General features: G+C 43.9%; 2 protein-coding genes and 1 long non-coding RNA gene across 3 annotated transcripts in view; 1 reads left to right on the top strand and 2 right to left on the bottom strand.

The window, feature by feature from the left end:
• Positions 1 to 16424, bottom strand: part of cep192 (centrosomal protein 192) — a 32625-nt gene extending 16201 nt beyond the window's left edge. The window contains exons 1-24 of the mRNA XM_068323543.1: positions 16383 to 16424; positions 16138 to 16227; positions 15916 to 15955; positions 14231 to 14362; positions 12999 to 13096; positions 11797 to 11937; positions 11410 to 11710; positions 10261 to 10410; positions 10082 to 10146; positions 9115 to 9339; positions 7713 to 7854; positions 7529 to 7611; positions 7173 to 7451; positions 4984 to 5110; positions 4711 to 4816; positions 4048 to 4120; positions 3037 to 3727; positions 2763 to 2927; positions 2523 to 2671; positions 2117 to 2347; positions 1862 to 1987; positions 944 to 1084; positions 685 to 748; positions 398 to 537 (exon numbers count right to left, since the gene is read on the bottom strand). Of these exons, the coding sequence (XP_068179644.1) occupies positions 398 to 537; positions 685 to 748; positions 944 to 1084; positions 1862 to 1987; positions 2117 to 2347; positions 2523 to 2671; positions 2763 to 2927; positions 3037 to 3727; positions 4048 to 4120; positions 4711 to 4816; positions 4984 to 5110; positions 7173 to 7451; positions 7529 to 7611; positions 7713 to 7854; positions 9115 to 9339; positions 10082 to 10146; positions 10261 to 10410; positions 11410 to 11710; positions 11797 to 11937; positions 12999 to 13096; positions 14231 to 14362; positions 15916 to 15955; positions 16138 to 16227; positions 16383 to 16424 (3801 nt within the window). The remainder of the gene's footprint in view (positions 1 to 397; positions 538 to 684; positions 749 to 943; positions 1085 to 1861; positions 1988 to 2116; positions 2348 to 2522; positions 2672 to 2762; positions 2928 to 3036; positions 3728 to 4047; positions 4121 to 4710; positions 4817 to 4983; positions 5111 to 7172; positions 7452 to 7528; positions 7612 to 7712; positions 7855 to 9114; positions 9340 to 10081; positions 10147 to 10260; positions 10411 to 11409; positions 11711 to 11796; positions 11938 to 12998; positions 13097 to 14230; positions 14363 to 15915; positions 15956 to 16137; positions 16228 to 16382) is intronic.
• Positions 16389 to 20262, bottom strand: LOC137601086 (centrosomal protein of 192 kDa-like). Its single transcript, XM_068323090.1, has 7 exons — positions 19929 to 20262; positions 19260 to 19502; positions 18886 to 19005; positions 17077 to 17234; positions 16863 to 16924; positions 16602 to 16743; positions 16389 to 16520 (listed from the first exon to the last, which is right to left on the bottom strand). Exons 2-7 carry the CDS (start codon positions 19430 to 19432, stop codon positions 16516 to 16518), a joined length of 660 nt encoding a protein of 219 aa, XP_068179191.1. The 5' UTR covers positions 19433 to 19502; positions 19929 to 20262; the 3' UTR covers positions 16389 to 16515.
• On the top strand, positions 19399 to 23828 carry LOC137601087 (uncharacterized). Its single transcript, XR_011037023.1, has 3 exons — positions 19399 to 19520; positions 22830 to 23329; positions 23694 to 23828. It is a non-coding gene; the product is annotated as an uncharacterized lncRNA (long non-coding RNA).
• Positions 23829 to 27330: the final 3502 nt, after the last annotated feature.

The following is a 27330-nucleotide window of genomic DNA, read 5'->3' as shown; positions in this document are numbered from 1 at the left end:
TTTCATTGTGTTTTGATATGAAATATTTTTATTTTAGATATGAATGTTTCATTACTCAAAGTTGGATGAAAATGACAAGCTCTCCTGGAGTTGTCATCCGTAAATCCTCATCTATAGCTACGTATAGGAAAAACGTTTCATTCATTTGCACTCACAGAGGCTCCCTTTAAACGGACATGACTGACTAACCTTCGTGTTTAAGCAGCGCAGAAAGTGCACAAGTGGATAGCTGACAAAGACCGGCGGCTTTGAAACGTGTGCTTTTATGTTATTACAACTCTTACTGTGTGAAGTGTCCTTGAGAATCTCTGCACATCAAAATTAAAGTTACCACTACTATTATAATCACGATTCATGTAACCGTGTGCAGAGCTGCAGTATGAGTGTTTTTAACTACCTGCAGGTCTTTAGGAGCATGGACCCTCGCGGTTCCACACCTGGCTCTAAGGGGAATACTCTTGATCACATGACTCGGACCGGGAGAATCCACCTCAATGTCCACCCGAGCAGCGTACTCATCCGCCGGACCGAGCTCTCCTGTTTAACAAAACCCAAAACTGACTCTCCGTGAAATATGGAATAAATAAACATCTTATCTTTTGCAGATGACACCAGCTTCAGTTCATTCAGTTCATCTATTATACGTGATACCATCTGTACATCAGTCCAGGGCTACAGTGTTACCTGAGGAAACGGAGAACTTCTGAGGGGCCTTGAAGTGAACCCACACCATGAAGCTCTGTGGATTCTGAAAAGCACAGTTTATTTGACATAAGTCACCAGTTCCACTGTTCAACAGGTGAGACTGTGTCAAACCGTTTTAGCCAAAATGTCTAAGTTCCACCTCTTTCCCCGGATTTCATCAAAGTAAGAAAACATCATGAAGTCATTATGAAACTGAGGCGGCTGCAGGAGAAGGACGCGATGACGTCAGCGCTCTAACCTCGTTGTAGCTGGCGTGCATCACGTGATTCATCACCGCTGGGGGGGACACTGGGGTCACATGTCCAGCTGGCTGCACTGCTGCAGATGTCATCGTACCAGGCTGCTTGGATAAAGTAAAGCACCGCCATGCTGTGGCGTTCTGGACAAATGGTAGAGAACAAGGCCCACTCAGATTCAATTCATCATGCTCACTGCCCTGGGGCCGCTTCCTGTTTAATTTATTGGTCTGAAAAACACAAAAACTTTAAGGTGTAAAAGTGAGTCACAGGAGCAATCTAATCTGTTACACATGAATGCATAAACTTCAATCATATTACACTACTGTAGGGCTGTATCTGCAAGACGAGCCCAATGATCAATACAACTCCTTCATAATGTAGCAGTCACATTGACTGCACATGCAGCACACAAACATGGACCAAGAGCACTGAAATAACTGATTTCACTCTAACCAACCTCCAAAACACTAGTTTGGTTCCTCTGACTAAACTAACCTGATCAAAGTCAACCTCTGTCTCTTTGAATGTGTGTGTCTTTCTTGACACTTCCTCTGACAGAAGTGTGATATAAAGTATGCATGTCCTTCACTGGAAATGCTGGATTTGGGACAGATTACATTACACTTTAAATAATTTTTAATCTTCTGCCAGTATTTTATTTACGCTTTGTGACAAAACATTGAGCAGAATATGAAGATCTTTTCTTAGTTTAGATCAGATACAGACTTTATGAGCTTAAGGAGTCTAGGACACCCAAGGTCACATAGCATGTGCAACCTCACCCCTTGTTTTATTACACACAGCTGTTTAATGGAGAAAACATGGAACTTCCACTGGACATGTTCACTGCTGTGGATTTGAATATCTGTAACTCTCAGTGGTGTAAGAATGAGTAGAAAACTAGTACGTTGACTCACAGCACTGATGACCAGACGGATGGGCACAGTGGCATGACTCCTGTTGAGCAGTTTGAGAGGAAGACATTTGGCACTTCCTTCTGGAAGATCACCAAAATCCAGACCGCCACATTTTCCATCTTCTACCTGGAAATAAAAGTAAATTTTTGGATCCTTTTTAGCATTGCACATTGATACATGGATCTTTGAGACATTTAAATCATGCCTGACTCATTTCTTACGTAGCATATTACTGTGTGATCTGGAAGTTCTCACCTCTAGTGTAGGATTTTCTGCGATGGCGACGAGCACCACCCTTTTAGAGAAGATATTGGCCCGGGCAGCGACCTCGGTCTCAGCGGAGGCCGGCCAAGAGCAAACGCTGAGGACACACTGGTAGATGCCGGCCTGTGGTGGGATGAACAACACCTTCTGTTCTTCTGTCGTCTTGGGGCCGATGATTGTCTTGTTCTTCACGATAAGCCACTGATATGGTGAGCTTTCCACCTGTTGGGATCAGAATCAACAACAGAACAACAGGTGGCAAATAAATCGGTGAGACATCGATGAATGCCCCTCTAAGATATCTGCTTTTGAAGGCAACTGGCTCCACAATATTTCTCTTCTTCACAAGGTGACATTTTAGAATTTACTTCAATGTGATACAAGTCTTTTTCCTCACCTTCTCCCCGTCGATGGCCAGGCCGGTGACACTGATGGACACTTGCTGCCATCTCTCAGAGGGGTTGAACAGGCTGAGAGAGGTCTGTGAGGCGATGCCAACACAGCAGGCATGAGCGAACCGCAGCTCCTCTGGCACCACCACTTGGCCTGAGGATGACAGTGGAAAGAGGATAGTGTGTGTGTGTGTGGGGGGGGGGTTTGCTTCCCCTTCTAACACCTCTCAGTTCCTCAAACCCACCTGTCACAAGCGGCTCTGCTCCACAATGACTGAAAGGTTTTCCCATCACTCCCAAGTCCGGCTGGCTCTGATGGGGTCTCTGAAAGTGGGCAGCAGCCCCAGGAATGACCAGAGGAACTGCTGGGGGGTGGATGAGTCTCGCTGTGAGGTCGTTGTTGTGTATGCCTTGAAAAAAAAAAAAGGGAACGAATGAATTCAAACAGTTGTTCTTCTTGGTATTGTGTGCTGGTCAAGAAAACACTTTCAAATATGAAAGTGATGACAAAAGTCGTGCCTGTGGAGGAAACACCGAAGAGACCACTTCCTGTCGCTCCTACATGATAACCACTGGGGTGTGACGCAGCTTCAGATCCCAGATACTGCTGGGCCAGCTGGGGGTCAAAGTGGGGTCGTCTGGTGAGGACGGGCTGAATATCTCCTTGGTGGGGAAGGTCCATCAATCCGGCACGTTGGGATGTAAAGCTGGGGAAGGGCACGTAGTGAAATCCCTCTGATGAGAACGGTGGGGGCATGCCAAGGCCACCAACATGCACAGATGAGGACACTGCTCCAGCAGCCCCCCACTGCTGAGAGCTCTGAGGAGCACAGGCGCCGCCTGTGTGCTGAATGTTGATGTTGCTGCTGTAGCCCGAGTCGGCTTTGAGGAGCTGTCTGGCGCCGGGCTCGGGGAGGGGCTGGCGGTTCCTGCACCGTGACGACAGATCCTCGCTCCTGTCTCCGGGGTGATGGAAGTTGCATTCGCTCTGGCTACGTGAACAACCCAGAGCAGAACCACGGTGGGACGGCTCAGGGCTTTTACACTGCTGCACTGGAATTGGGTCCAGACTTTTAGAGTGCTGTGGATGAACCCGCTCCATGTTTTTGGGCAGATCAAGAACACTGACGTTAGAACCGACATCTGGTTCCACAGGTGGAGTTGGACTGAATCTGATAATGGTGGTGCTCAGTGCCATGGAAGTATTGTTCTGTCAAGAAAGAATTGCAGACACTTCAAAACCACAAATACATCAATTCAAGTTCATCTTTTCAAAACATTCATGTTTCAAAATAAAAGCATAATTCCAACATTTATTCGACCGTGTAACATTAGCATTGGGAGGATTGTGTCAAACTAGAACAGATCAACCTACTCAGAGCAGCTTGACAGGTTTTAAAAAATGTTAAAAAAAATAACTAAAAACACATTTTTTAGCAGAGCTGCTGAAATTTGAAACTACTAAAGGAAATGGAAGGAGCGGTGGGATTACATCCCACCGGTGCCTGATCCTACTTTGTCTCGCCGTACCTTTTTCCTCTCTGGTGTAGGAACGACGGTGGCATCGTTCATGGAGATGTAAGTGAGTCTGCTGATACTGGGACTGGAGCAGTTAGACGGAGGAGAGAGGTCATGACCTGGACGCCTGTCTGCTGGACATCCACAGGACGAAACAGGGGATGCCACGCTAAGTCCAAAAAAGAGGACAAAAGAAAAAATGAATGACACCTGAAAACAAACACACCTTAGGGCTGAGCCGGTTTTCAGCTGATAATGACATCAACTCACTAATCGTCAAGGAAAATCTCCATCGGAAATCCACTGAAATTGATCCACTCAATGTGATTAGTATGTAGATAGAGCATTAAAAGAACATTAAAGTTTAAGCTTTTTTTAAACCCGTATTTATGTTAGGCTTAAATTAACCTGGTTATTCCTTCCACGTTGGGGTTTAAACCCGGCTTACTCTGAGCGTGGACAGAGACAGAAAATGTAGTTGGTTGTGAAGATGTTGACACACCCCTCCCTTATGACTAGTACAAAAGAGTCAACATTAAATTTTATATTTTATTAATGACACAGGATCTTAATCACCAGGTAATCACTTTATTAATTTGGGGTATCTGCATTAAAGGCCTAATAATTGTATTTACTAATAATTTCCGCTGATCGATAGCCTGTGTGTAACAATACCCATCAGCGTGAGGAATGGAGGTCTGACTCGGTGAGGAGTGCGTAAGAGGAGAAGTGGACGGTCTGAAGCTGCACTGCGTGACCTCAGGAAGACCCTTCAGCATGTCTGGAAAACAAAGTTATGGTTACGCCACAAGTTCTGTGATGCATCTCATGTTCACCAGAACGGTCCACTCTGGTGGCTCCTGACGTCTACGTTCATCTAAACGCGACTGGCTGCTGCACGGCGCCCTGATCAGCATCAGAAAGGATAGTTTCCTTGTTGTCACTCACCAGACGTCGGGTCTGGGGGAGCCTGGACGGAGGCAACGTGCTCAGTCACAGCGTTTGTGAGCGATGCTTTCTTCTCTGGAGAAACGCTTGATTGGTCCTGCTGCAGCTGGCCTGTGCTCCTCACACCCTGTGGTGGACAAGAGGAGACTTTACAGCAACGCAAGGCTGGTTCTCCTGTGGAGTTCTGGCCTGAGGGGGTTCTTGGCAAATGAGGTGAAGCAGCAGAGTTCTTATCCCTGTCTGACGGTTCCGAGGAAGACCTCATCGTCTTGGACGCTTGTCGGCTCAGCGCTCTTAGTTTGACTTCAGTCTCTGTGCAGGACACGCCCGAGGATCCACTCGTAGCGGCTATACAAGCAGAGTTATCACACTTTGCTCTCTCCTTCTCTGCAGGAGGCTTTAAAGAGGATGTGTGCTCTGAACCTGTACAGCTGGTGAAGACAGGTGGGCGTGAAACTGAGCTTCTTTGTGAGTCCCTCTTATGACCTGGAGAAGATTCATTTGAAAGGAACGTTGCGGATGACTTAGACCCACTTAGCAACTCCTCATTTAGGTTTTTCTCCTCAGCTCGCTTCTTTGGAGTCCCATTATCCACTTGATGAGTTGACCCCTGACCCTCAGGATTGCCTGTGTGATGATTTCTCTGAGAGAAGCTTTGGTTGTCAGGCCAAGGAGTGAGGTCAAGGGTTGTTTGTGCAACAGATGCATCACTAATAACCGATACATCAGACTTTTTCAAGTATTTCTCCATGTCTAAGGTGCTCAGTTCTCCAACAGACGTATTTCTCTGAAGAGAATCCAACAAGGCACTCTGGTATGGCTCTGGAAGGATCTGCGTAAAGGGAGACATGTTATTATATATATTGTCAGTGCTATTCTGATTATAATTCAAAGACTTTTTTACTCAACAAAACAGCAACTTTCTTTGTGAACTGCTACAGAAGGTGGGCTTTATAAAAAGGGATATTTTAAAATTGAAAAAAGTTATCAGAAAAGTGCTGGGACAACACCACTTGCAGGTAAAGGCGAGGACCATAGATGTGGATGTGACAAATTGACAAGCATCACTTGTGCAACAAAATGAGCAAAAATTGACTGATGGTTGCAAACTCAAATGTTTTGAGTTCAAGGTGATGCTTTCACATTTTAAAAACGTTTGTAATTCGTCAAAATGTGTCACATCTACATCCAGAGTCCTCTCCTTTACCTGCAGGCGGCTCATTAAGTGTGCAACCATGAATAAACCCACCCCCCCCCTTTTTAAAAAAAACAATGTCGAATGCGACTAAGCAGAGAATACATGCAAGACTGATAAATATCAGAGCATGCGTTTGGAGTCCCGTCCATCTTTGGCTCAACATACTTATGGTAAGCAAGCTTTTTCAAGAATCCAAGTGTCACTCCTGCCTCACAAATGAGAGCCTGCAGTTCTGCTTGACGATCAAAATCATATCATCACGACACAGAGATCATCTGGAGTGAGCTTCAGAAACAGACGTCTCGTCAGACAGCTGAGAACACTAGCATTTAGGGGGGGTATTAGTTTTTAGGAAAAAAAAATAGTTCAGACCGTAAGCTACTTTTTTTTCATACTGAGCGCATACTGAAATGGACTTGTCACAAACATTCCTAATTTTATGTTTACATTTTAAAGCTGCTAAACTGATTACATTATCTTTGTACTGAAGTCAATTTTTTGTTTTAATTTTACACAAATATGGGAAGGACTAAAAAATTGTCCTATGTAGGTCAATGTTTGATTAAGTTCAAGGTAAATCTGCTCGTGCGAAGTGCACGACTATAACATTAAATAACAAAAAGATTTAAAATGTATAAACATTTATACAGCTGTTACTTTATGCAGCTCCAGAGTATTTTTCTTGAGAGGAAGAAGGAACAAACTGGCTCATCTGATTGTAAAAGGCAGTATGACAGCTCCCCAAAAAAGTCAAGCCAAAACTGGGCATACAGTATGTCCAGCCCCAACACTCCATCACCACATTTCAGACACAGGCTCCAAATTATGTCACCCAGACAAGATGGCATATCGAGGACATTTTGGATTCATTTTTGTAAGCATTTCGTTCATGCTCAACTTCAGAGAATAAAAAAGTTTTTTCATTCTTGTGCTAAACAGAATACCTCATGTTGAGTGTTGAGAGCAGTATGTGAACAGAAACGGGCCTTACATGATTAGCTGAGGGTGATTCTTCTGTGCCATTAACCGCAGGTACACCGGGTCCCGTGGTCCTCGGCCTACTCCTCTTGGTTAACTCCATGATCATGGCTGCCAGCTGTGAAGGGTCAGTGCTGACGGAGGCATCAGCAATGGCTGAAGCAATGGTGCTGATACTCAACATCAGGTGGCTGCTGTTAGTGTCTGGGGATGCGACGCTTTCATCACCCAGGCTTGACACAGCTTTACAGCCTTCACGTTGGTCGGAGGATGTGACTCCAACAGCAGGGTCCTGAGACGAGAGGTGATTTAACAATAGAAAGTCACACAGCTGTGCAGGTAAGCCCGGAAAAAAACAGATCCCTGTACCTTCTGTTCAGATGGTTCTGGACTGGCGTCACCCTTTGGTGGCATCCTTTCACCAGGCTCCTCAAGAGTTTTGTCCAAGTCCTCTGCAAGGAGAGAAGTGTAAATCCTTTTAGAATCAGCAAAACAAACAAATGGGCTGAGCAAAGAAAAAGCTTCTCCAGCCTCAGAAATACTGCGAACACACCTGGGTTGAGAGTTTGGTCTGCTTCACTGAGGTCCGTGGTGTTATTCTGAGGAGAGACGTCTTTTGCTAATAGCTCGGAAGGATGAATTAAGGCAAATGGTTCCCTCTTCTCCGGTGAGGTAATGATGTAGCCAAAAGACGGCTGGAGAAACACAACAGATCCAGATTGGGTCATTTCTCATCAAGATGCTCTTCAGCTCCTGGACGCTTCATAGAATATACACAAGTCTTCCAAGAACTAGACTTTGGGTTAGCAACAAGATAAATATTGTCAATGCAAAGAAAGTAATATGTTCAAGAATTTGGATTGTTTGATGTGTTTTGTATAATCGAGTCCAAAGTGTTTACTGTAATCTGTGTGTTAATGAGTGTCAACTGGTTTTAAGTAGTTTAAAGGGCATTCACATGTCACAGCAGAGGAAATGCTGCAGTTATGAAATACAGGTAATAAAATGAATAACCAATAAATCGAAGCAAAAATCAAAAACATCTTGATTGACTGTACACTGCCACCTTTGTACAGACTGCAAAATATAAAGAAAACAAAGGCAACTGCAAACCAGGCATTGAAACATGGCTCGAGCACCAAATTCTTAAAATCTGATAAAACAAGCAGCTGTCGGTCAAACCAGCTCCTGACTGAACGTCCACATTCAACCACAACATCAACGGGTGTTAATGCTTCTGTAAACCCTTCTCTTCATTTAGTTTAGTGTTTTAGATTGAAGTCCATCTATCTTCGGTTGCTTGAGTGGTTCGTTATTTTGTCAATAAGCCTAAATGTTCGGAACATATGAGTTTGTAAATAAGACTCTATGAGATCTGGCTGAAATGGCAGCTGTTTTCAGAAGCACTTCTTCCTAATGACACAGGAAACCTGAACTCCATCCACATGTTGATGGTTCTGGTTCTGTAATAGTCTTCTTTTCTTTGGGCTTTTCCCTTCAGGGGTCGCCACAGCGAATCAATTGCCTCCATCTAACCCTGTCTTCTGCATCCTCTTCTCTCACACCAACTACCTTCATGTCCTCTTTCACTACATCCATAAACCTCCTCTTTGGTCTTCCTCTAGGCCTCCTGCCTGGCAGTTCAAAACTCAGCATCCTTCTACCAATATATTCACTATCCTTCTCTGGACATGTCCAAACCATCTCAGTCTGGCCTCTCTGACTTTATCTCCAGAACCTCTAACATGTGCTGTCCCTCTGATGTACTCATTCCTGATCCTATCCATCCTGGTCACTCCCAGAGAGAACCTCAGCATCTTCATCTCTGCTACCTCCAGCTCTGTCTCCTGTCTTTTCCTCAGTGACACTGTCTCTAGACCAAACAACATCGCTGGTCTCACCACAGTTTTGTACACCTTTCCTTTCATTTCAATAGTATTGGCTCTTTTACTGACCCGTTTAATCACATCCACATCGTCGGCGCTGCCCAGACTGCCAAGGGCTTCGGAGCGTTGTCCAAAAAACTGACCCAAGGACAGTCGCAGGTAATTTTGGTTTCCCTGCTGAAATTCTGAGGAGACCTGGGAAGCCCTCATCAGGATGTGGCTGCTGGCGGGGATCTTCCAGGATGAGTCCATGCTGAAGGTGGTGTTACCGCTGGCTGGTTCAATCTTCTCCTCCTGTGTGAAAAGCAAAGCTAACCTTAAAAGACCACGTTTAAAATGTGATCCTGTGAATTCCACCGTCTGTCAGTGTCGTTACTAGAACATGGTGGTGAAACACTCCAAAAAATTGAATTATAATCCAGTCATTACAGATTGTGTATAGTGTGGTACCAGATTAACAGTGCAGGATACTTGTTGGGTATTCTCCCAAATTTTCTATCGTGCCTGGCCAGTGGACCCCAACATTTTTTGCTACAGACCGGTTTAACATCAGACAATATTTTCACGACCCGGCCTTTAAGGTGTGGAGGATAAACACAACAAAATAAGATATGACCAGCATAAAAAACTGGTGTTCTTTTTCTTTGTAGTTATAGTTTCTCCTTCCGTCTCCTTGCTTGACTCTTTCACTCCGTTAAAGAAACTTTCCCAAGATGTTTTTTTGTTGTTCGTTTTGCTAGTTTGAGAGTTTGAATTTAGCAGTACTGTATTCTATGTTAGCGGGCGGAGCAGCACCTCTAAGAAGGTAGTCATGTGACTGAGGAAAGCTTCTTGATCAGCATCAACAGTGACTCAGAGAGACATGGAGGAGAGAATCCGGTCATTTAAAACAAAACATTGTTCAGATGCAGATCAGAAATAAAGCTAAGTAAAGGAAGTTCTGGATTCTTTCTGTGTGACCCGGTACCGACTGACCCACGGACCGCTAAGATCAGCCAAGATCATGAGTTGTCTGCACAGAAGGGTCTGTTTGTACCTGCATGAACTGGTGCTGCTTCTCAAACTCCTCTTGATCCTGGGCTATTTTTTCCAAAGCATCACCTGAAAAGAAAGACAAATCAAAACGTGTACTTCTTTGAGCTACTCTGTGCAAACCAAAACACAACAGTACGAACTCATAGTACTTTACAACAGAGCTGTGAACTTGGTACGTACTAAAAGGAACAAAGTCTTCGGTCTGAAACTGTCTGTCGTTCTCGGTCGTCTTCCCATCCAGCTCTTTCTCAAAAGAGGAGTAGTAGGCCAAATCTGTGACCCACTGCCCTTTTTCATTTTGGTACACTACACCAGGATCAGCATCTGCACCTGCAGAAACACCTTTAATGAAGTGTAACACACCATGGACCCGTATGTATACAGGACGCTGGGCTTGCACCAGGAGCTAGTATGACGAAGCCACTGTGGCTCCATGTAAAAGAATTGAGTAAGCCACAAAAAGCCACATTCTGTGTCAAAGACAGCGGCGCAGCTCGTCACGGGGGGGGGGGGGTGAGGTTGTAGGGGGGCCTCTCCCCGGGAAATTTTTTAGAAAATGGGGTCGTTTCCTGCATTCTGAAGGCAAAATCTTCTGTTCAGTCCTAATTATTTTTTTTCTCAATATTCGATAGTATGATTTTGTGTGTGTGTGGGGGGGGGGGTATTCAATTTAAAAAGGCATATAAGATAGCAAGCGAGGTGAATACACATTTACATGCATCGCTAGTTATTCCTGCCGGTCATAGAGATCAAAAGTCTAAGACTACAAAAAAGTATTGATAATATCTTTCATTGACCTTCTGATCGGTCTGTCACCACTCCTCCCCCCTCTCAGCATTCACCATTTGTTGTTCAATTAGGATTTAAACACAAAATCTACTATAAAACACTTCATTCTCATTTTTTTTCCGATCTTTTACCTCACCATAAATGAAAGTAGACCCATGTCCTCTCCTCTTGTGTGCGTTTCATAGTGGTGTTACACTCAGCAAAGAGCTCCTTATCTTTGTGGAGGAACCGTCTGTACCCGCGACCGTCAGTAAAAATGCGCCAAGAAAATCTACCCTTGTGAATTTATCACGGAGTGGTCACGGGTCCGAACAGAACCATCACGGGCCGCGGTCCACCATTTGGTGACCCCTGGTTGTAAGTTTTAGCCTTTTTTTCCTAAAAATAAGAACGCCACTGTGGCTACAATGGGCTAAAAACCTTGTAGCCACTCTGGAATTTACTTCGCCTATGGCGTAGTGGCGATCGGCTAGCGCAAGCCCAGCAGTATCAGTACAACCTACTATTATATCTGATCGGAACATCAAACATGAAGCTAACCTTGTTGGAACTCCAGCTCCGGGTTATCTGGGCAGTGGTTCCAGCCATCATCTGAGTCTGGCGGTGGCTGGAGGAAGCTCTGGGAGAAATACTTTGGCTCCAGAGAGGTAGAGAGGAAATTTTCATCATCCTCACCGGCGCTGCCCAAAGCCTCTGCACCAGTCACATTACCACAGGGTCCACCTCTTATTCCAAAGGAAGGTCTTGCTCCATCGGGCTCATCTACTTCATCATCATAACCACCACACTGGTCCTCATCGTTACTGTCATCCTTCTTGCCTTCACTTTGTGGGGCCAGGAACTGAGGGAGGGTTGATTTTTTTTTTTTTTTTTAAATTCATAGTAAAATTCACCACACAACCTGATATTCAGCGGTCTGAGTTCTACCTGGGAGAGGTGGAAGCTCCCCTGGGTGCCTTGAAGGTGGGAGACACTCAGGTTCTGAGGTCTCCTGATTCCAGCCCCGTTCCTCAAGTAGAGCGAGTCCAGCAGCCGTTCAGCAGCGGGACAAGAACTCTCCATGGCGTCCTGGAAATCAAATCAGGAATCTTAAAACCTTGCTTTTACACTCTTCCTGCGATCTCACTGTGAAACAACACATGAAACAGTTAATTAGTTCTACTTTAATCACATAGGTGGCAAAGTAAAAGGCTTGAACAAAAACACCATTAAAACATCATTATGGCTCACTATGATGACGCACATTATTTGATTGGATAACACTTTGTTCATGTGGTCCAAAGCTGGGAAACTGTTTCTTTCTGACAAAGTGTTAATCACTTTTCAACAGTAGGTGTAATAAATCAAAAAACTTCTGAGGTGGTCTATACATTTGATGTGGCACCAACACGCTGCTGTAGTTACACACAGATGCAAAACTCTTGCTCTCCTTTGTAATGGCCACTGCTTGTTCTTTATGAGCTCCGAATAATTTGTCTGGCTGCTTTTAAAACTAGATGAAAATAAAATACAATCGTACCTCAAGATACGAGCTGCTCAACATACGAGCTGTCGCTCTATCCAAGCAAACTCCAAGATACAAGTCATGCTTCAGGACACCACCACATACTGGCAGATGGATGCATCAGCTGAGACGCGATCTCCTTCTCATTCGTGGATTTAAGCTTGTGTGTTCTTCAATTAAGATTTTTAATTTTAATTTAGTATTTAGTAAGCTCCGAAAGGAAATTAAGAGGATTTATGCTTTACCATTGTTTACGTAACTTGTATGTAACTAATTACACACAGATAAAGTCTCCATGTCTGTAGCTTTATCAAAAAAAATCTTAATTTAGGAGGTTTGGGGCTTTTTTTAAATATTTTTGGATGAAACATGAATTTTATTTTAAATGGGGAGATATCTGACTTTTGAGCTCTGACGGAACAGATTAAACTCTTATCTCAAGGTACTACTGTAGTTTCAAATTCTGCTGCAATGTTTTATGCCTTAATGATCACATGGGATCCCCTGCTCCACAGATACACAGGCCACTGTGCTACTTTTAAAGGGTATTTCTGAAGCAGCTGTGCTTCTGGAAGCGAGGGTCCTTATGCTGGAGCCCTTTAAACAGTCACACATCAGTGCTCACTAGCGCCTCCTGTCGATCGAGGGCCATGCTCCAGCTGACAGGAGACAGCCTCCCAGTTCCCCCTGATGATGATGGAGAAGGGCTGGTCTCCCCTGTTCCTACAGGACCCACACGGTCACCCATCTGGAAATTAGATCAAACAGAAAATCTGAACTATTAGAATAGAAACAATTAAACATACAGAGAGAGGGCATAAATAAAATCTAAAAAATGTAAGCAAATTACAGTACAGTATTTTCTGCACTATAAGGCGCACCTTTAGTGAATTGTTTATTTTTTAATTTATTTCATAAGGCGCACCAGATTATTCGGCGCATATAATTAAAAAATTTGAAATAGATTTAAAAAACTAGAGGCTGTAGTTGCGCTATCCGTCCACTAGATAGAGCATTCGTGACTGTGAGCACCTTCAATCAACTGAACGGCTATAGTCTCGACAATGAGGCCATTCTGAGCCTCATCAAGGAATCCTGATCACTTTGCCTTCTGGAAAGAAGTCAACACGCTTGGGTTTTTTCCCTAGCTGCTGAGATTTACTGATAAAAGTACTACAAAATACTGCAGTACAAAATTATCTAAAAACATAGTCAAATTAGATTTTATTTCTGTAGCTCTCAGTGATGTAATTTGATGATGATGATGCAATTTCCTCCGGGATTAATAAAGTATCTATCTATCTATCTATCTATGTGTGGTGAGGTTCACGGAGGTGAGGCACAGATGTAAAAGTCAGTTCCATGAGCCAGACAAAGTGGCGTATTTGCCACTCTGTCTGGCAAAATGCACCATATTAAAAAACCTGACATTAAAAACTGGTCAAATTCATTACAGTGGACTCAGTGTGAACAAGGCGGATTATTTCCTGATCTGAAGTTCAAAGCAGATATTAAAGCTCTGACGTTCGTCTTCATTTATTAATTAAATATTGTTTCGATTGATCGGTAGTCCAGTCGGAGGTGAGGTGCAGCTATTTGCTGCTGTGTGTCCTAAACAATTTTTTACCAGTTTTTAATGTCAGGCTGATAATTTACTTTATAATGCAGAAAATACTGTAATTTGTCTTCATTATCACAAATGTGTTTAATATGCACACAATTTACCAAAAAACATGAATTAATGAAAATCACTGATATTACTACACACAGTCAATCTGACCCCCACCTCAGAATGTCCCAAATGTCCCAGCAGATTATTCAGATCTTCGTTCTGATGCTGGCCTCCAGCACTGCTACCCACAATCCCCAGACCACGCAGGACCTCATAGGTGGTGGGGATGTTCATCACTGGGAGAGGGATGGTGGAAACTCCCCCGTCATTTCCACTCTCCTCACTGCCGCTGCTGCCATCTCCACCTCCTCCATCACCTTGAGTTGCATAATGACACGACAGCTGTTGGTTTGAGGAAACTGCTGAAGAAATAATTTTCCATTCCTTCATCAATAGTTGATTTAAGCCTCAATGTTATTTCATGTTGTAATGTCTACAAATCAGTCAGAGAACTAAAAAACAAACAAGTAAATAAGACTGGATTATTTATTCAGCGCATAAAAATATTTTTTCCGCTGAACGATTAATGTTGAACCAATGATGGGGGTTCAGGGGGGGCTGTGCCCCAATGAAGCTGAGGGCTTTTCAGGAATTTATAACTGATGTAGAATGAAATTACTGACAAGTAAAACAAAATACGTAGACTTAAAGTAAGCTAAAATATTGAATGAAAAGTTAACTTCACTACATTGAAAATATATTCAGTCACTATTTTTCTTCAATGCTTTGTTCTTGTCTTCATCAGAAGGTTTCTGAGTCTTTTCAGTTTGAGAATTGTTTTCTAGGTTATATTCATACCATATTTACACTGTTCACTATTGGTATTTGCAGTTTGACAACTTATCCGAATAAAGTTCTGCCACTATCTGCACTGCCTTCCTCTTTAATTCCTTCTGGCCGTGAATTTCTGAAGTGAAATGCTATGAGCATTCTCATTGGTCAAAACGTTTCATATTTATCCAATCACCAAACTGTTAACAAACACGTTCTAGTTACTCAAAGCTGAGTTGAGACAAGATAATTTTTGATAACAACAATAAAAATAAGGTACTTACATCCCCTTTTAATATTCTCAATGGATTTAGTCAATTCACAGAATTGATAAATTAAAATCTGAATTAAAATCGTCAGAAATCCGCTAATCCTCAGGAAAATTTCCATCTGTGTTAAGCGGCACCCCGCACCTGTGACTGGAGGGTTGATGACTTGTCCCTCAGCAGATCGTCGGTGTTCAATTCCAGACAGAGATTGGCCACCGTGCCCACTGGAAGCCTCGTCATCAGAGCTGCCTCCTTCTAAACCTGGTCTGAAACTGGGGCGATTACTCTCTCCAATCTGTAGCAACATGAAGATATTCATTCATTCATTCATTCATCTTCTGAAGCGCTTTATCCACCGTAGCGGGTCACGGGGAACTGGAGCCTATCCCAGCTGTCTGAGGGCATGAGGCGGGGCAAACTCCTGGTGCGACGCCAGTGCGCCGCGGAGCCACACAAAGACAGACAACCACGCCACGCACGCACACACACACACACACACACACTACGGGCGATTTGGAACCGGCAAATTAAATCAAGTTAATTGGCCAGTTCCATGTTTGTGGAGGTGGGAGGAAGCCGGAGAATCCAGAGAGAACCCACGCAGACAGGGGGAGAACATGCAAACACCACACAGCAGCGGGACTCAAACCCGGAATAATGGAGATTATTTTAATCTGACAAAAGAAACCACTGAAAATGTATTTTACTATTTCTGACCAGTTGTCTAGAGGTGCTTGGAAGTAGTCTTGTCCTGGTCCCATTGCTGCTCCTTCTAGCCGACTCTAGCTCATCCTCTGTGTCTTCGTCGCTTGCAGGACAGGAGTCCATACCCGTAGCAGCCAAACGCACATCTGGCATCTGGAAGCTCTTCTGACAAAAAAAGGAGGGACAGATACAGGAAGACATTTAATTGTTGTCTGATATTACCACTGCAGACGGTAACCTTCACGGTAAGAAAGAGGAAGATCAATATGGGATTTCTGGCAAATCAATTTCATTCAGGTGATGCTAATGAGGTCGTGAACAGTATAAAAACCTTTGGGGGTAGTCACCTGATCGTAGTCGTTAAGGAAGTCGTGTCTATACTCTTCTGGTTCTGTGGAGCTGGAGTTTGACCGATCATATGTGGTAAGCGGCAGGTCCTGTGAACAACGAAGCAATCCGAAGCCACCACTGAGACAGACTCATGAACGTTACTTCAAATGAAACTGTTCTCTAACGGCAGATTGAAGCTGGTTATGTTCAAGATAACAGCTTTGTGAAGTTAAAAGTGTTTCAAAAGAGACATGGGTCTTACCGTGACGGGAATCTCCTGCCCCTCCACTCTGCCCCTCTGCATGGCGGGGGGCACCAGCTTATTGAAGTACAGCTCCAGCTCGTCATCAGGGAGGTTGTTAGAATCAAGATTATCATCTGCAAATCAAATGTGTTTACACTTGGGGGTTTTTTTTGCAATCGAAACATCATCTGCATACTAATTCTACGAAGTGAATAAAGCAGTGACGTATTATTGTACCTGTGGTGTCACTGTTCATGCTGTCCACAGACATGAGCTTCTCATTTGCCAGGAAGCTTGAGTTACTGCCGGTGAAATGGTCACTGTCCACGCCCTCACTCTGCACAGCGTCCTCCTCAACGGTAGCTGGTAAGGACTGCACCTGTACACATTTATCAAGAATTTACTTGTTTTTCTTCATCTGCATCCCATACAGAACATTAGAAGATGGGAATACAGAGGTCAGGTCTATAAATTAGGTAAATTAGGTAAAGACGGTACCTTTACATCTATAATATCTTTATGTCCAAAATGAGCAAACGTCAGAAGCCCTGTTGACAACTCTGGCAGGAGAGAAAAAAAAATCCATCCATGTCAAAATAAATGTTATTCTTTTTGTATTTGTTTGAATAAAGATGAGTCCAAGTAGTTAACTTTGAAAAGTATGAGAATATCATGATATCTGCAAAGCTAGAAGGGGACAAAAGTTTTTTACCTGTGGCAAGTTCAGTCGGTCGCCCATGCGTTGAGCTCATCTGTGTGGGTGGAGGCCCTGCTGAGGAGCCCGGGTTTCTGGACGTACTCTCATCCAGATTAATGTTCACCAGCATGTCTGATAGACGGTGGGCTGCAATGAAGTCATCTACATTGTCCCTGTAACAGACGCATGGATGCAACTAATCAGGATCACATTTATCATACAGTAAAAAAGAAGCGGGCAAAATCACTAGTTTAACCGCTGTGGACTGACTCGGATAAAAATATGCACATATAAAGAAAATTGAACTTTCTAGCCCCTTTTGTGCTTTTACGTAGTTCTCAACTGCACTACTTTAAATAATGCTAACAGAAGTTGATTAGAACTTCAAGTGTGTCAGTAAAAGAGAAAAATCAACTCAAAGAAACTCTTGGACATTTAAATATTTAAAACAGACTCATTACAAAATAAGGCAGTCGGAGACTGCCACATCTCGTGACACCCCTGAATACAACATTTAACCCTGACCTACACATTTTTGTGCCTCTGGCTTCCTGAAAATGTTGCTTTTTGTTTTGTGATTATATCTCATCAGGTTTCAGAGATGTGGACCTAAAAAGGTATACAACGCACCGTCATTCCTCGCAGTTAAGGTGTTACAGGAACCACACAATCTACGAATTCCGCGATAGAGCGACAAACTATTCATCGTATTATTTAGGGTAATTTAAATGTTTATGTACCCTCCCCATACTGATATTAAACCATCTTCTATCTGTATTACCTTTTCGACACTCTGATAGACTGTTTAAAACACTTTTGTTTCTCACGGAAGTCAGATACACAGAATCTGCTAGGAGTGCAAAAGTTGAAATTTTACCTTGACCTAGTTTTCTCAAGGTCAAGGTCACCATCTCATTTTCATCCCCTTTGCCGCCCCGGTAATGTGTTTTTTGTTTAATCTTTCTATCTGCAACGGTTGTGAAGACGTGGACGGACGAACGAACACTGACAATTAAAATACATCGCCGCTTTGAAGCAGGATGTAACAAAGGTTAGCACTGGTAACTACTCAAACACCTGGAGGTGAAATTATTTGACCTCCATCATGTAATAGACTTACTGGCTAAAATGTACTTATGCACTGTTTGCAATAACCAAATCAAAGAATGACACTTTAAAAGCTTTAATGCGACATTTCTAGTTCTGTTTTCCATAAATAAAACACAGAAGTAAATCTCTACTGATACTACAGTCTAAATGATTCATCCCTTAATGACTAGTGTCTCTGGTTCTCTATATAGACACTTCAGCTGCTAATATGATGCATATCCAGACACCAGCTCTGGTTCCTTCACCCATTCCTTAACCAAAGCAGCCCCAGAGCATCACTGATTCAGATCCACCGTTGTTCCACAGACTAAACTTTATAGCCGTTTCATGGCTCCACAGAACACCCTAAAGTCTCTCTATCTAATTTAAGTGGTTTTGTGCCACAGATGCCATATCCTCTTGTGCATTGGGGTGCAATTGTGAATTTTTTTAAGCTACAGCAGAAGGTACTTCACAACTAAAATGAGTCCATGGCGGTTGGTACGGTGTTTGAAAGCATAAGATTCCTGAATGTGTCCTCTTCAAAGGGATTTTATTGAGGAGGCTGAACATGTTGAGCAGCATTTAGAGTTAAGTGAGAAAAGGCATGTTGTTGTGAGATTTGTTAACAGCTAATGAACTGTATACTACTGAACATACACATATATGTATTGTACACTAATATAACACTGGGGTAACGACTACGTCTGCATCCAAATGTATGTGAATACTCACAAGTCATCTTTAAAGCTCAATGCAAAGTTGGGTTTTTCTCCAAGCGACTGGGAGCCGGCCGGCTGCTGCTGCTGCTGCTGCTCCGTAGCTTCAAGGTACGACGCCTCAACAGCATCTCCTCTGTAAAGCAAGAGCAACCGGTCTAGTTTTCATACAAGTGACAAACTGAATAGCTCAGGATCATGGTTAGTGCTCCACCATTTAAATTAGAATCTGAATATTTATTAACTGTCTGCACTGTTTCTACGACTTTTGTGGTATATTTCGCACAACATTGCTCCATTTGGCAGGAATATCTCCATGGTGACTCAGAGACGGATGCATGAGAGGGTTTCCAGAACAAGTCCCATGTGTGTGAGGCAGCACACTCCCACCTGTTGTCAGACTCAGGTCTAACTTTAGCCCCGGTGGAGGCAGCCACTGGGAGCCCCGGGCCCGACCCCAGGGTCACGTTCCCCAGCGTGGCGCGGCCACCGGTGCTGTCCAGAGACCTGCTGAGGAAACTGGGAAAGGCTTCATCTTCCAACTTGTAAAAGCTGTCTGCCATGTTCTTCAGTGCAGAGGGATACCAGCCCACTGTGGCTGGACTTCAGTTTGGGTCAACACCATCAGCTGTGCTGGAATAAACAGAAAAAGTAAGTAAATAAATAAATACACGTACAGTACAAGTTAGTTTTACCTAGAATGCACAAAAATCACCCAGTCCGGATGGGTGAGAACTCTGGATCTACTGGGGACAAACATCAGTTTATGAATATCAGCTTGAGGGCGTCAGGGTTAAGTCCACACAAACAAAAACAGAAGCTCGACATTTCCGTGCGTACTTGAAGCGCAGACGCGGTATTCACGAAGCCCTCCTGCGGACACTCTTAGCTTTGACACCGGCTCCCGGCGGTGGGATGCTAGCTGCCTGCTAAAAACAAGCGGCTCGGACCGCCTCGGACCGCCTCCACCAACTCACTGGCGTCCTTTCAGAGATTCCAGGAAAGTTTTCCCCACAGACGGCCTACAGGAGGTGCCGACATGCTGCTGCTTACACCTACCGGCCGTAACGCAGTTGTGTCCCGACGGCTCCGTGTCCACCGGACGACGACTCAACGTAAACGTTAGTGGGGCTGAAACTCACATTTAACACCCCATTAAAACAGACCGCGGCCCCTCTCCAGTCCTGTTACTTCCAATCACTTTGGTTCATGCAGCTGCAAAAAAGTTGTCAAGTTGAAAAAGTTATGGCAGAAACACAAAAGTTTTCCATTACTGATAAAGAATCACAGGAGTCGTGTATCGGTTCGAGGACCGAACAACAGCGCCCAGAAACCACAGGAAGCCCGCCTAAGTGGGACGGCGTGTGGGCGGGACTTCTCAATATAAGCGCTTCTAATTGGATAAATAGAGAAGAGCGGAGAAAATGGTTGTCTCTGATTGGGTGTATGTCATTTCAATCTGTCGAACGGTGGAAGTTCTTAAAAACTAATTATTCCATATCTTCACGGGTGATTCGGGTGAAAAAGACAACCCCATGAGTTAAACAAGGCAGTCAGAGAGTCCAACCTCCCGCGACACCCCTGAATTCAGCATTTTACCCTGACTAACACATTTTAGTGCCTCTGGCTTCCTGAAAATGTTTCTTTTTGTTTTGCGGTTATATCTCGCCAGGTTTCATGGATGAGTCCCTGAACAGGTGTTACAGTGCGCCGTCGTTCCTCGCGGTGAATGCGTTCCAGGAACCACACGCGATAAACGAGTCCCGCGATAGAGCGACAAATTATTTATCTTATTATTTAACGGTAATTTAAACTAATATTAAATTAGTTAATAACCACCTTCTATCTGCATTACCTTTTCCTACACTCTTATCATTGACTGCCAAAGACGCCGTATGGCTTCTGCACCTTTTTTTGCGGGAGGGGGCAGATTGAAGTCTTACACCTGGGCTGTGAATTTCAGACTTCGGTTGTTGGGTTAATATAAAGGGGCACGGAGAGGATCACCCCACAAAGGGTACCCCGAGGGATTGTTGGGAATATGAAAACAGCAGTGCAGCCAGTTTGGGTAGAATTGGGGATGGAGCTGCAGAAAGGGCAGGGTTAAGCCGGATTCATGTTGGGAAAACGGTTCCAGTATCAAGGATCCCCCCGTGGTTGTTTATGATGCCAGAAGTAAATCTGGAAATCAAGAAACTTCTTAAGGAAACGAAGAGACAAAGCACAGCTGGGTTCATAGCCATGAAATACTTGGAAGAGAAACATGGCAATGATCAAATGATATTCACAGATGGATCAAAAGACCCAGATACTGGCCGACCTGGGGCTGCAGTATATACCCATACAGGAAAATTAGAATAAAGCAGCGGTGTTCAGATCACATATGAGTGTATGCAGTAGAATTAGTAGGGATAATAATAGCATTACAGTGGATAAAAACGCATGGGAGGGAAAAGTCAGTCATAGCATCAGACAGCTGGGCAGCTCTCTCAAGCATACAAACCATGAATTCATGTAGACAAGATCTAATATTTGTAATCTGTATGAAATCGGGAGGAGAGGGCTGGGGGTGAGTTTTGTGTGGGTTCCTGCCCATGTGGGAATAGAAGGAAATGAGGAGGCAGACATGTTAGCAAAGCAATCATTAAGGCAACAAGACGTAGACCTGCAAATCAGTTTAAGCAAAGCAGAAGGGAAGGCACTCATTACAAAATACAGTCAGAAACAGTGGCAGGAATACTGGGAGTTGGCAGAAACGGGCAGGCATTTATTTTCAATACAGAGACAGGTGGGAGAGGGAAGAAGGATTGGAAGGAACCGGAAGGAAACAACATTAACTCGGTTAAGGATCGGGCATACAGGGCTGAATGAAACATTGTGCAAAATAGGTAAACACACAGATGGGAAATGTGAACAGTGTGGGGTAACAGAACCAGTGAAACATGTGTTGATAGAACGTGAGAGATACAAAGAGGAGAGGAAGACCTTGAAGGCAATGATGGAGAAGGATAGGAAACCGTTTAATTTAGGAAACCTGCTAAAGTTGACAATAGAGCAAGACTGGGGCGACTGATGGACTTTATGTGGGAAACAAGGTTAATGGACAGAATTTAGGAGGATCCGTCACTAAAGGGTTCTAGTCTGTAACTGCCCCATCTTCTGTTCCAACGTAGACTCAGTAGGTGGCGCTAATGCTCCAGACACGAAGGGGTAAACTGCCAATAAACCAAACAGAAGAAGAAGAAGTTTTTTTTAAAAATACATTTATTCATAAAAGCCAAATTACAAGAAAATCACGTTGACACAAACTCCAAAAGAGATTCACACAAAAAGGAATTCACATCAGAAACATTCCTGAGTGAAGAAAACTAACATTAATCAGACTAAAAACAGAGGCTCTTGTCTCCATGGTGAATGCTCCATTCATGTTCAAAGTACAGGACTTAAAACACAGAAGAAGAACAGAGTAAAAACATTTGTCAGAAGAGTGAAGAGCACTGCAAACCTCCCACACTCACTGAAAGCATGACAGACTGTCTCCTGAAGGGGACAGGGGGGACACTGTCTGGACACCGCAGGGGTGAAAACAGAGATAAAGCATTGGAACCGATGGCACCATGTAAAATCCTCCACTGGAGGTCGGCTGGTTTTTTCTTGAGGGGGGGGTTTGTATAGAAGTCTCCACTGTGGGTCAGGTCCTGACCCACAGGTCCATTTCCCGTCCTCCTGTTGGCCCAGGTAGTGGGGGCTCTGTCACACAGGCTTCTCTTGTTCATTAAAGAAAGAAAGAAAGATTAAAGTACAAAAACACTTTAATCACATTCAAACATTTTACAATTTTACATTAGATGAAAGCACTAAAGTGCTTCAGAAGAAGAATTTTGTGCAAAAAAAAAAAACTTCAATCACATTCAGAACATTTAACAATTTTTCATTGAATGAAACTTATTTATAAATTAGTGCATTACATGGAAGAAGACTTCGGATCTGCCGCTGGGCGGGGGGGGGCACTTGGGTTCATCTCAGATCGGTCACATGAAGAAGAAACACGCCGATGGATTACGGGCTGGAAGATGGAGAGACGGGAGCGTGGAGGTGATCGGTCTGAGCGGCTGACACTGGCACGGAGCTCTTCTGGCAGCATCGGCAGGAGTGTGTCGGCGATCGGGGAGGATGAAGGAGGAGGCTCAGGAGAGGCTCCACATACGGCAACGGGCAACGGGCAACGGGCAACGGGCAACGCCACCAGTGCAGCACCGCTCGTTGCCCCGGAGCTGACCATCGACCATCCGAGTTCCCTCCGGGTCACTCCGACTCCTCAGGTGGTTCCGAGTCGGACGTGGAACTCGACCCGGACTCATCGGACGAGTGGTTTCCGTCCGGGTCGGCGAGCAGCAGGGAGTCCTGTCCTGATCAGCGGGATCCGCAATCCAGGAGGCCGCGGAGAGTGAAGCGCGACGGTAAAAAGTATCTCTCTACATCTTGTTCTGTACTGTGAAAACTATTATGACATGTGCTCGCTTGTTTCCTGCTAATAAAGTATTCAATCAATAATTACAAAGCAATAAAACATGCCTTTTGTATATATATTTAGTAGAAAATGGTATATATACACATAACTGTAGTACACTATGGTACTCCTACACACATTAGGCTGCATAAATACTACCTGGTACTCACCCATTTACTCCTTGCTTACGCTCTAGCCTAATCAACTGCATTTGCACCCTGGTTGGATGCCAAACTTATTTTCATTGTAGTGTATAACACTACTGTATAATGACAATACATTTGAATGTAATCTAATATTTCAATATTTTACAGTCCCTAAATCGAGCAGAGGACGTCCCTCAACCAGAGGGTGTACAGCAAGGAGACGGCTGTCATCCGAGGAAGATGCTGGTTGGCGTCAGGGTGACTGGCAGCCCATAAAGATACCATTTACGGCAAACCCTGGACCCAGGAATGCTGCTGCAGAGCTGGAATCTGAGCTGCCGGTTGATTTCCTGGAGCTCCTGATCACCGATGAGCTGCTGCAGCACATTGCAAGTCAAACAAACCTGTATGTCCAGCAGTTTTTCTAGGCGCATCCCGACACTCTGCCACGCTCCAGAGGGAAGGTATGGAAACCGGTGACAGTTCCAGAACTGAAACAGTTCTTTGGACTCACTTTCATCACCGGTTACTTCAAAAAGCCGAATCTGGAAACGTATTGGAGTGTGGATCCAGAGGACGCCACTCCATACTTCAACAAAACCATGCCGAAGAACAGGTTCCAACTCATCTGGAAGTTCCTCCACTACAACAACAATGCATCACAAGACGCCACAGATAAAATGTATAGAGTGCGTCCTGTTTTAGATTATGTTGTAGCCAAATTCAAAGAGCTGTATCAGCCCTATGAAAATATCTGCATTGATGAAGGCATGATGCAGTGGCGTGGCCGCATATCCTTCAAGGTGTATAACCCTCAGAAGCCGGTGAAGTGTGGGATTAAATCCTACATATTGTGTGACTCCAATACTGGGTATTGCTTTAACATGAAGCCTTATGTTGGCCAGTCAAGCACACTCCCAGACACAGTGTTCTCCCTCCTTGACCGTCTCCAAGGACACGGATACACACTTTTTATGGACAACTTTTATAACTCTGTGAAATTGTGTGAGCAGTTGATGAAAGCCAACACTAATGTCTGTGGAACACTGCGAAGAAACGGGGGGGGGGAAACCACAGATCATAAGGGAGCTGACAAAGACTGACTTGGGTGTGGAGGGGAAACTGGTGGTGCACAATGGCAAGGTGCTGGTTGTGGCCTGGCAGGACAAGCGTCTGGTGAGGATGGTGACTACCTGCCACCATGACAGCATGCAGAGGGTGGAGGTGTGGCAGAAGGGGAAGAAGAAGAAGGTGGGTCAGCTCAAACCGGAGTGTGTTGTGGCATACAATGCCTGCATGAAGGGCGTGGACAAACTCTACCAGAACATTTCCTACTACCCATTCATACGGAAAACACTCAACTGGTCAAAGAAGTTTGTGGCGTACTTATTTCAGCTTTGTGTGTTCAATGCATATGTGCTGTACAAGGCCAGGAACCCAGGGAAGTGCAAAACACACTTGGACTTCATGAGGAGCGTGGCGAGATCGTGGACTGAAAGAACTTATGTGGTGGAGGAGCAGGAGGAGGAGCAGGAAGAGGAGGTGGTGGCAATCCGACAAACCAGGGCAGCCAAAAACCAAGACCCAGACAGCAGGCTGGATGGCCTGATGGCCCGGCATCAGTTGGAACGCTTGAGGCCCACCAGCAACAACACACAGCCAACGAGAAAATGTAGGGTCTGCATACGAAGGGGCAAAAGGAGTGAGACCAGATTGTGGTGCAGGTCCTGCTGTGTACCCCTGCACGCAGGACAGTGCTACACAGCCTACCACACAAAGTCTAAATACTAATTGCGTTCATAGAGACACGCACATCTGTAAATAGTTCACACACATGTAAATAGATTATTTTGTTATGTTTTATATTATGTTCTAAATGTTCTAAATCTGAATAAATGAAGTTATTTTGTCATCAAAAGCTTTTTTCCTGTGTTGTTTTTATTGTTTCATAGAAGTAAACAACTTTTCAGATGCTTGAGGTGTCACTGAAGCTAAAATATTTGGACATCAGTCACTGTTTTGCTTGAATTAGCTTCTCTGCAGAAACAGCTTGTTTTCTCTGTTTTTTGGTCAAAATTAGGTGTTTTTGCTGAAACCATCCCTATGTTCTACTGTCGATTTCTAAACACTCAAAGAGGCTAAAAACAAACTTTTTTATGATAAAAGAAGAGAGTCTAAAGTTTTGGTAGATATGTTCAATGTTTACGTAATCCGAAAAGTCAATATTTGGTGGGTCTTCAAAGTTCAGCGAAAATGCTCCAAAAGTCAGTATGGAGCTCTACGCTCTGAACATGGCTGGCAGTCAAAGAGTTAACTGTTTAAAGCACTTCTGTGTCTCAATGAAGTCCGAGATTCACAGAGCGTAGCGTACTTCCTGACGCAGTCAGCCAATAGAATGCGCGTACGGTATCACGTGACTGCCTTCCAAAAATCCAGGATGAGTACAAGAGTTGAAATTTGAACTTAACCTTGTTTTCTCAAGATCAGGGTGATCATCTCATTTTCACTCCCTTTGTCGCCGCCAGAGTAATGTGCTTTTTGTTTCATCTTTCTATCTGCATTTCTGTCTCAAATTAGAGGAAAGCAAGGACGTAAAACACAAAATGTGAGAATACATAATGATGGTTACTATCAGCGTGCGGACGTGTTCTTCCAAACACATCTACTGTCAAAAGAAAAGATACGGTTTATTTCCCTGATTAACAAATCAGGCTTCAGGCTGTTTTTCCAGCTTGCATTTAAAGTGTGAATTGTTGCCGAAGATTTCTCCTCTCACAATCCACATTTCCAGTCCAAATCACGTCTGTACCATGACACGTTGCATGGTGGCACGCTAACCAGATGGTAGCCCCTACCAACATGGGCTCCTTCCTTTCCTCTCAAGTTGAGGTCCCATTCATCAGAAGATGGTCAGTCTGGTTTGATTGGTCCCATCATTGCTCTGGTGAGCCTGTAGTTTAGAGGCTAACATTAAATAGGATTTAAGTCCAGGTAGCTGGCAAGAGATCACAGGCAATCAAGGATATGCAAACATCATTAAAATAGCTTTTAGTTAGCATAACTGTGTGCTGATATGTATGACACCACGTAATGTTCTCTAAATTTGAAGAAAACTCGTTTGGAAACCATAAAATTGTAAATAAAACACCTAATTGGCTTTTTCTGAGCTTTTCCTATTTTAATCCAACTGCAGTTAATTTGATCTTGTTTTGTCAGTTGTTCAAACAACAATTTGTTCATTAAAGCTGGTGTTGCCATCTCAGATGTTCCATTTTACGAACAAACAGTCTGTGTTCTGTAATTTTTACAGGTTTAACAATGCCTATACTTTATTGTCCACTTGGCATGAGTATTGCCATGGGACTGGGCTGTGGGCTGTTTGTTGGTTGGCAAATTCAGGGTTGTTTTGGCCCAGCATTCAAACGTTCCATGACAGTTACTCTAGACATTTAATGTTGTTAGTTTTGGTTCAACATTTCAATCCTCTACACAGCTTGGTCTCCCTGTCCTTGACTGAAAAACGACAAAATTCCATCTTATCATCAAGTACGTGCTGGGACAATCAATGTTCAGACCGTTAAGTGTGAAAGCAAACTGGTGGATTGAATGATGCAAGCAAAGTTGCTTAAACAAAATATTTGCTGCATGTAGGAGACCAGCATCACTGGTCAAGGAAAAAGTAAGCTTGATGATCCCATCCTGAAGGGCCGGGATCATCAAAGAGAGGGGGCTTGCTGGTGTTCTTATTGTGCTCCACATGTGAAACTGGTTGATGTAGAACACCCCCTACAGGCCAGAATATTTG

The sequence above is a fragment of the Antennarius striatus genome, chromosome 9, assembly GCF_040054535.1.
Source record: "Antennarius striatus isolate MH-2024 chromosome 9, ASM4005453v1, whole genome shotgun sequence".
Taxonomy (NCBI): Eukaryota; Metazoa; Chordata; class Actinopteri; order Lophiiformes; family Antennariidae; genus Antennarius; species Antennarius striatus.
The sequence above is the reverse complement of the archived record's forward strand: the minus strand, read 5'-3'. Positions and strand labels throughout refer to the sequence as shown.

What these genes read in the sequence shown, in the direction of transcription:
- LOC137601086 (XM_068323090.1), bottom strand. Translation starts at nt 19,432, where the DNA reads ATGGCAGACAGCTTTTACAAGTTGGAAGATGAAGCCTTTCCCAGTTTC. An exon ending in AGACCTGAGTCTGACAACAG is followed by an intron (nt 19,006 to 19,259) that starts GTGGGAGTGTGC and finishes CTTGCTTTACAG; the next exon opens with AGGAGATGCTGTTGAGGCGT. An exon ending in TTGAGCTTTAAAGATGACTT is followed by an intron (nt 17,235 to 18,885) that starts GTGAGTATTCAC and finishes CGTCTGTTACAG; the next exon opens with GGACAATGTAGATGACTTCA.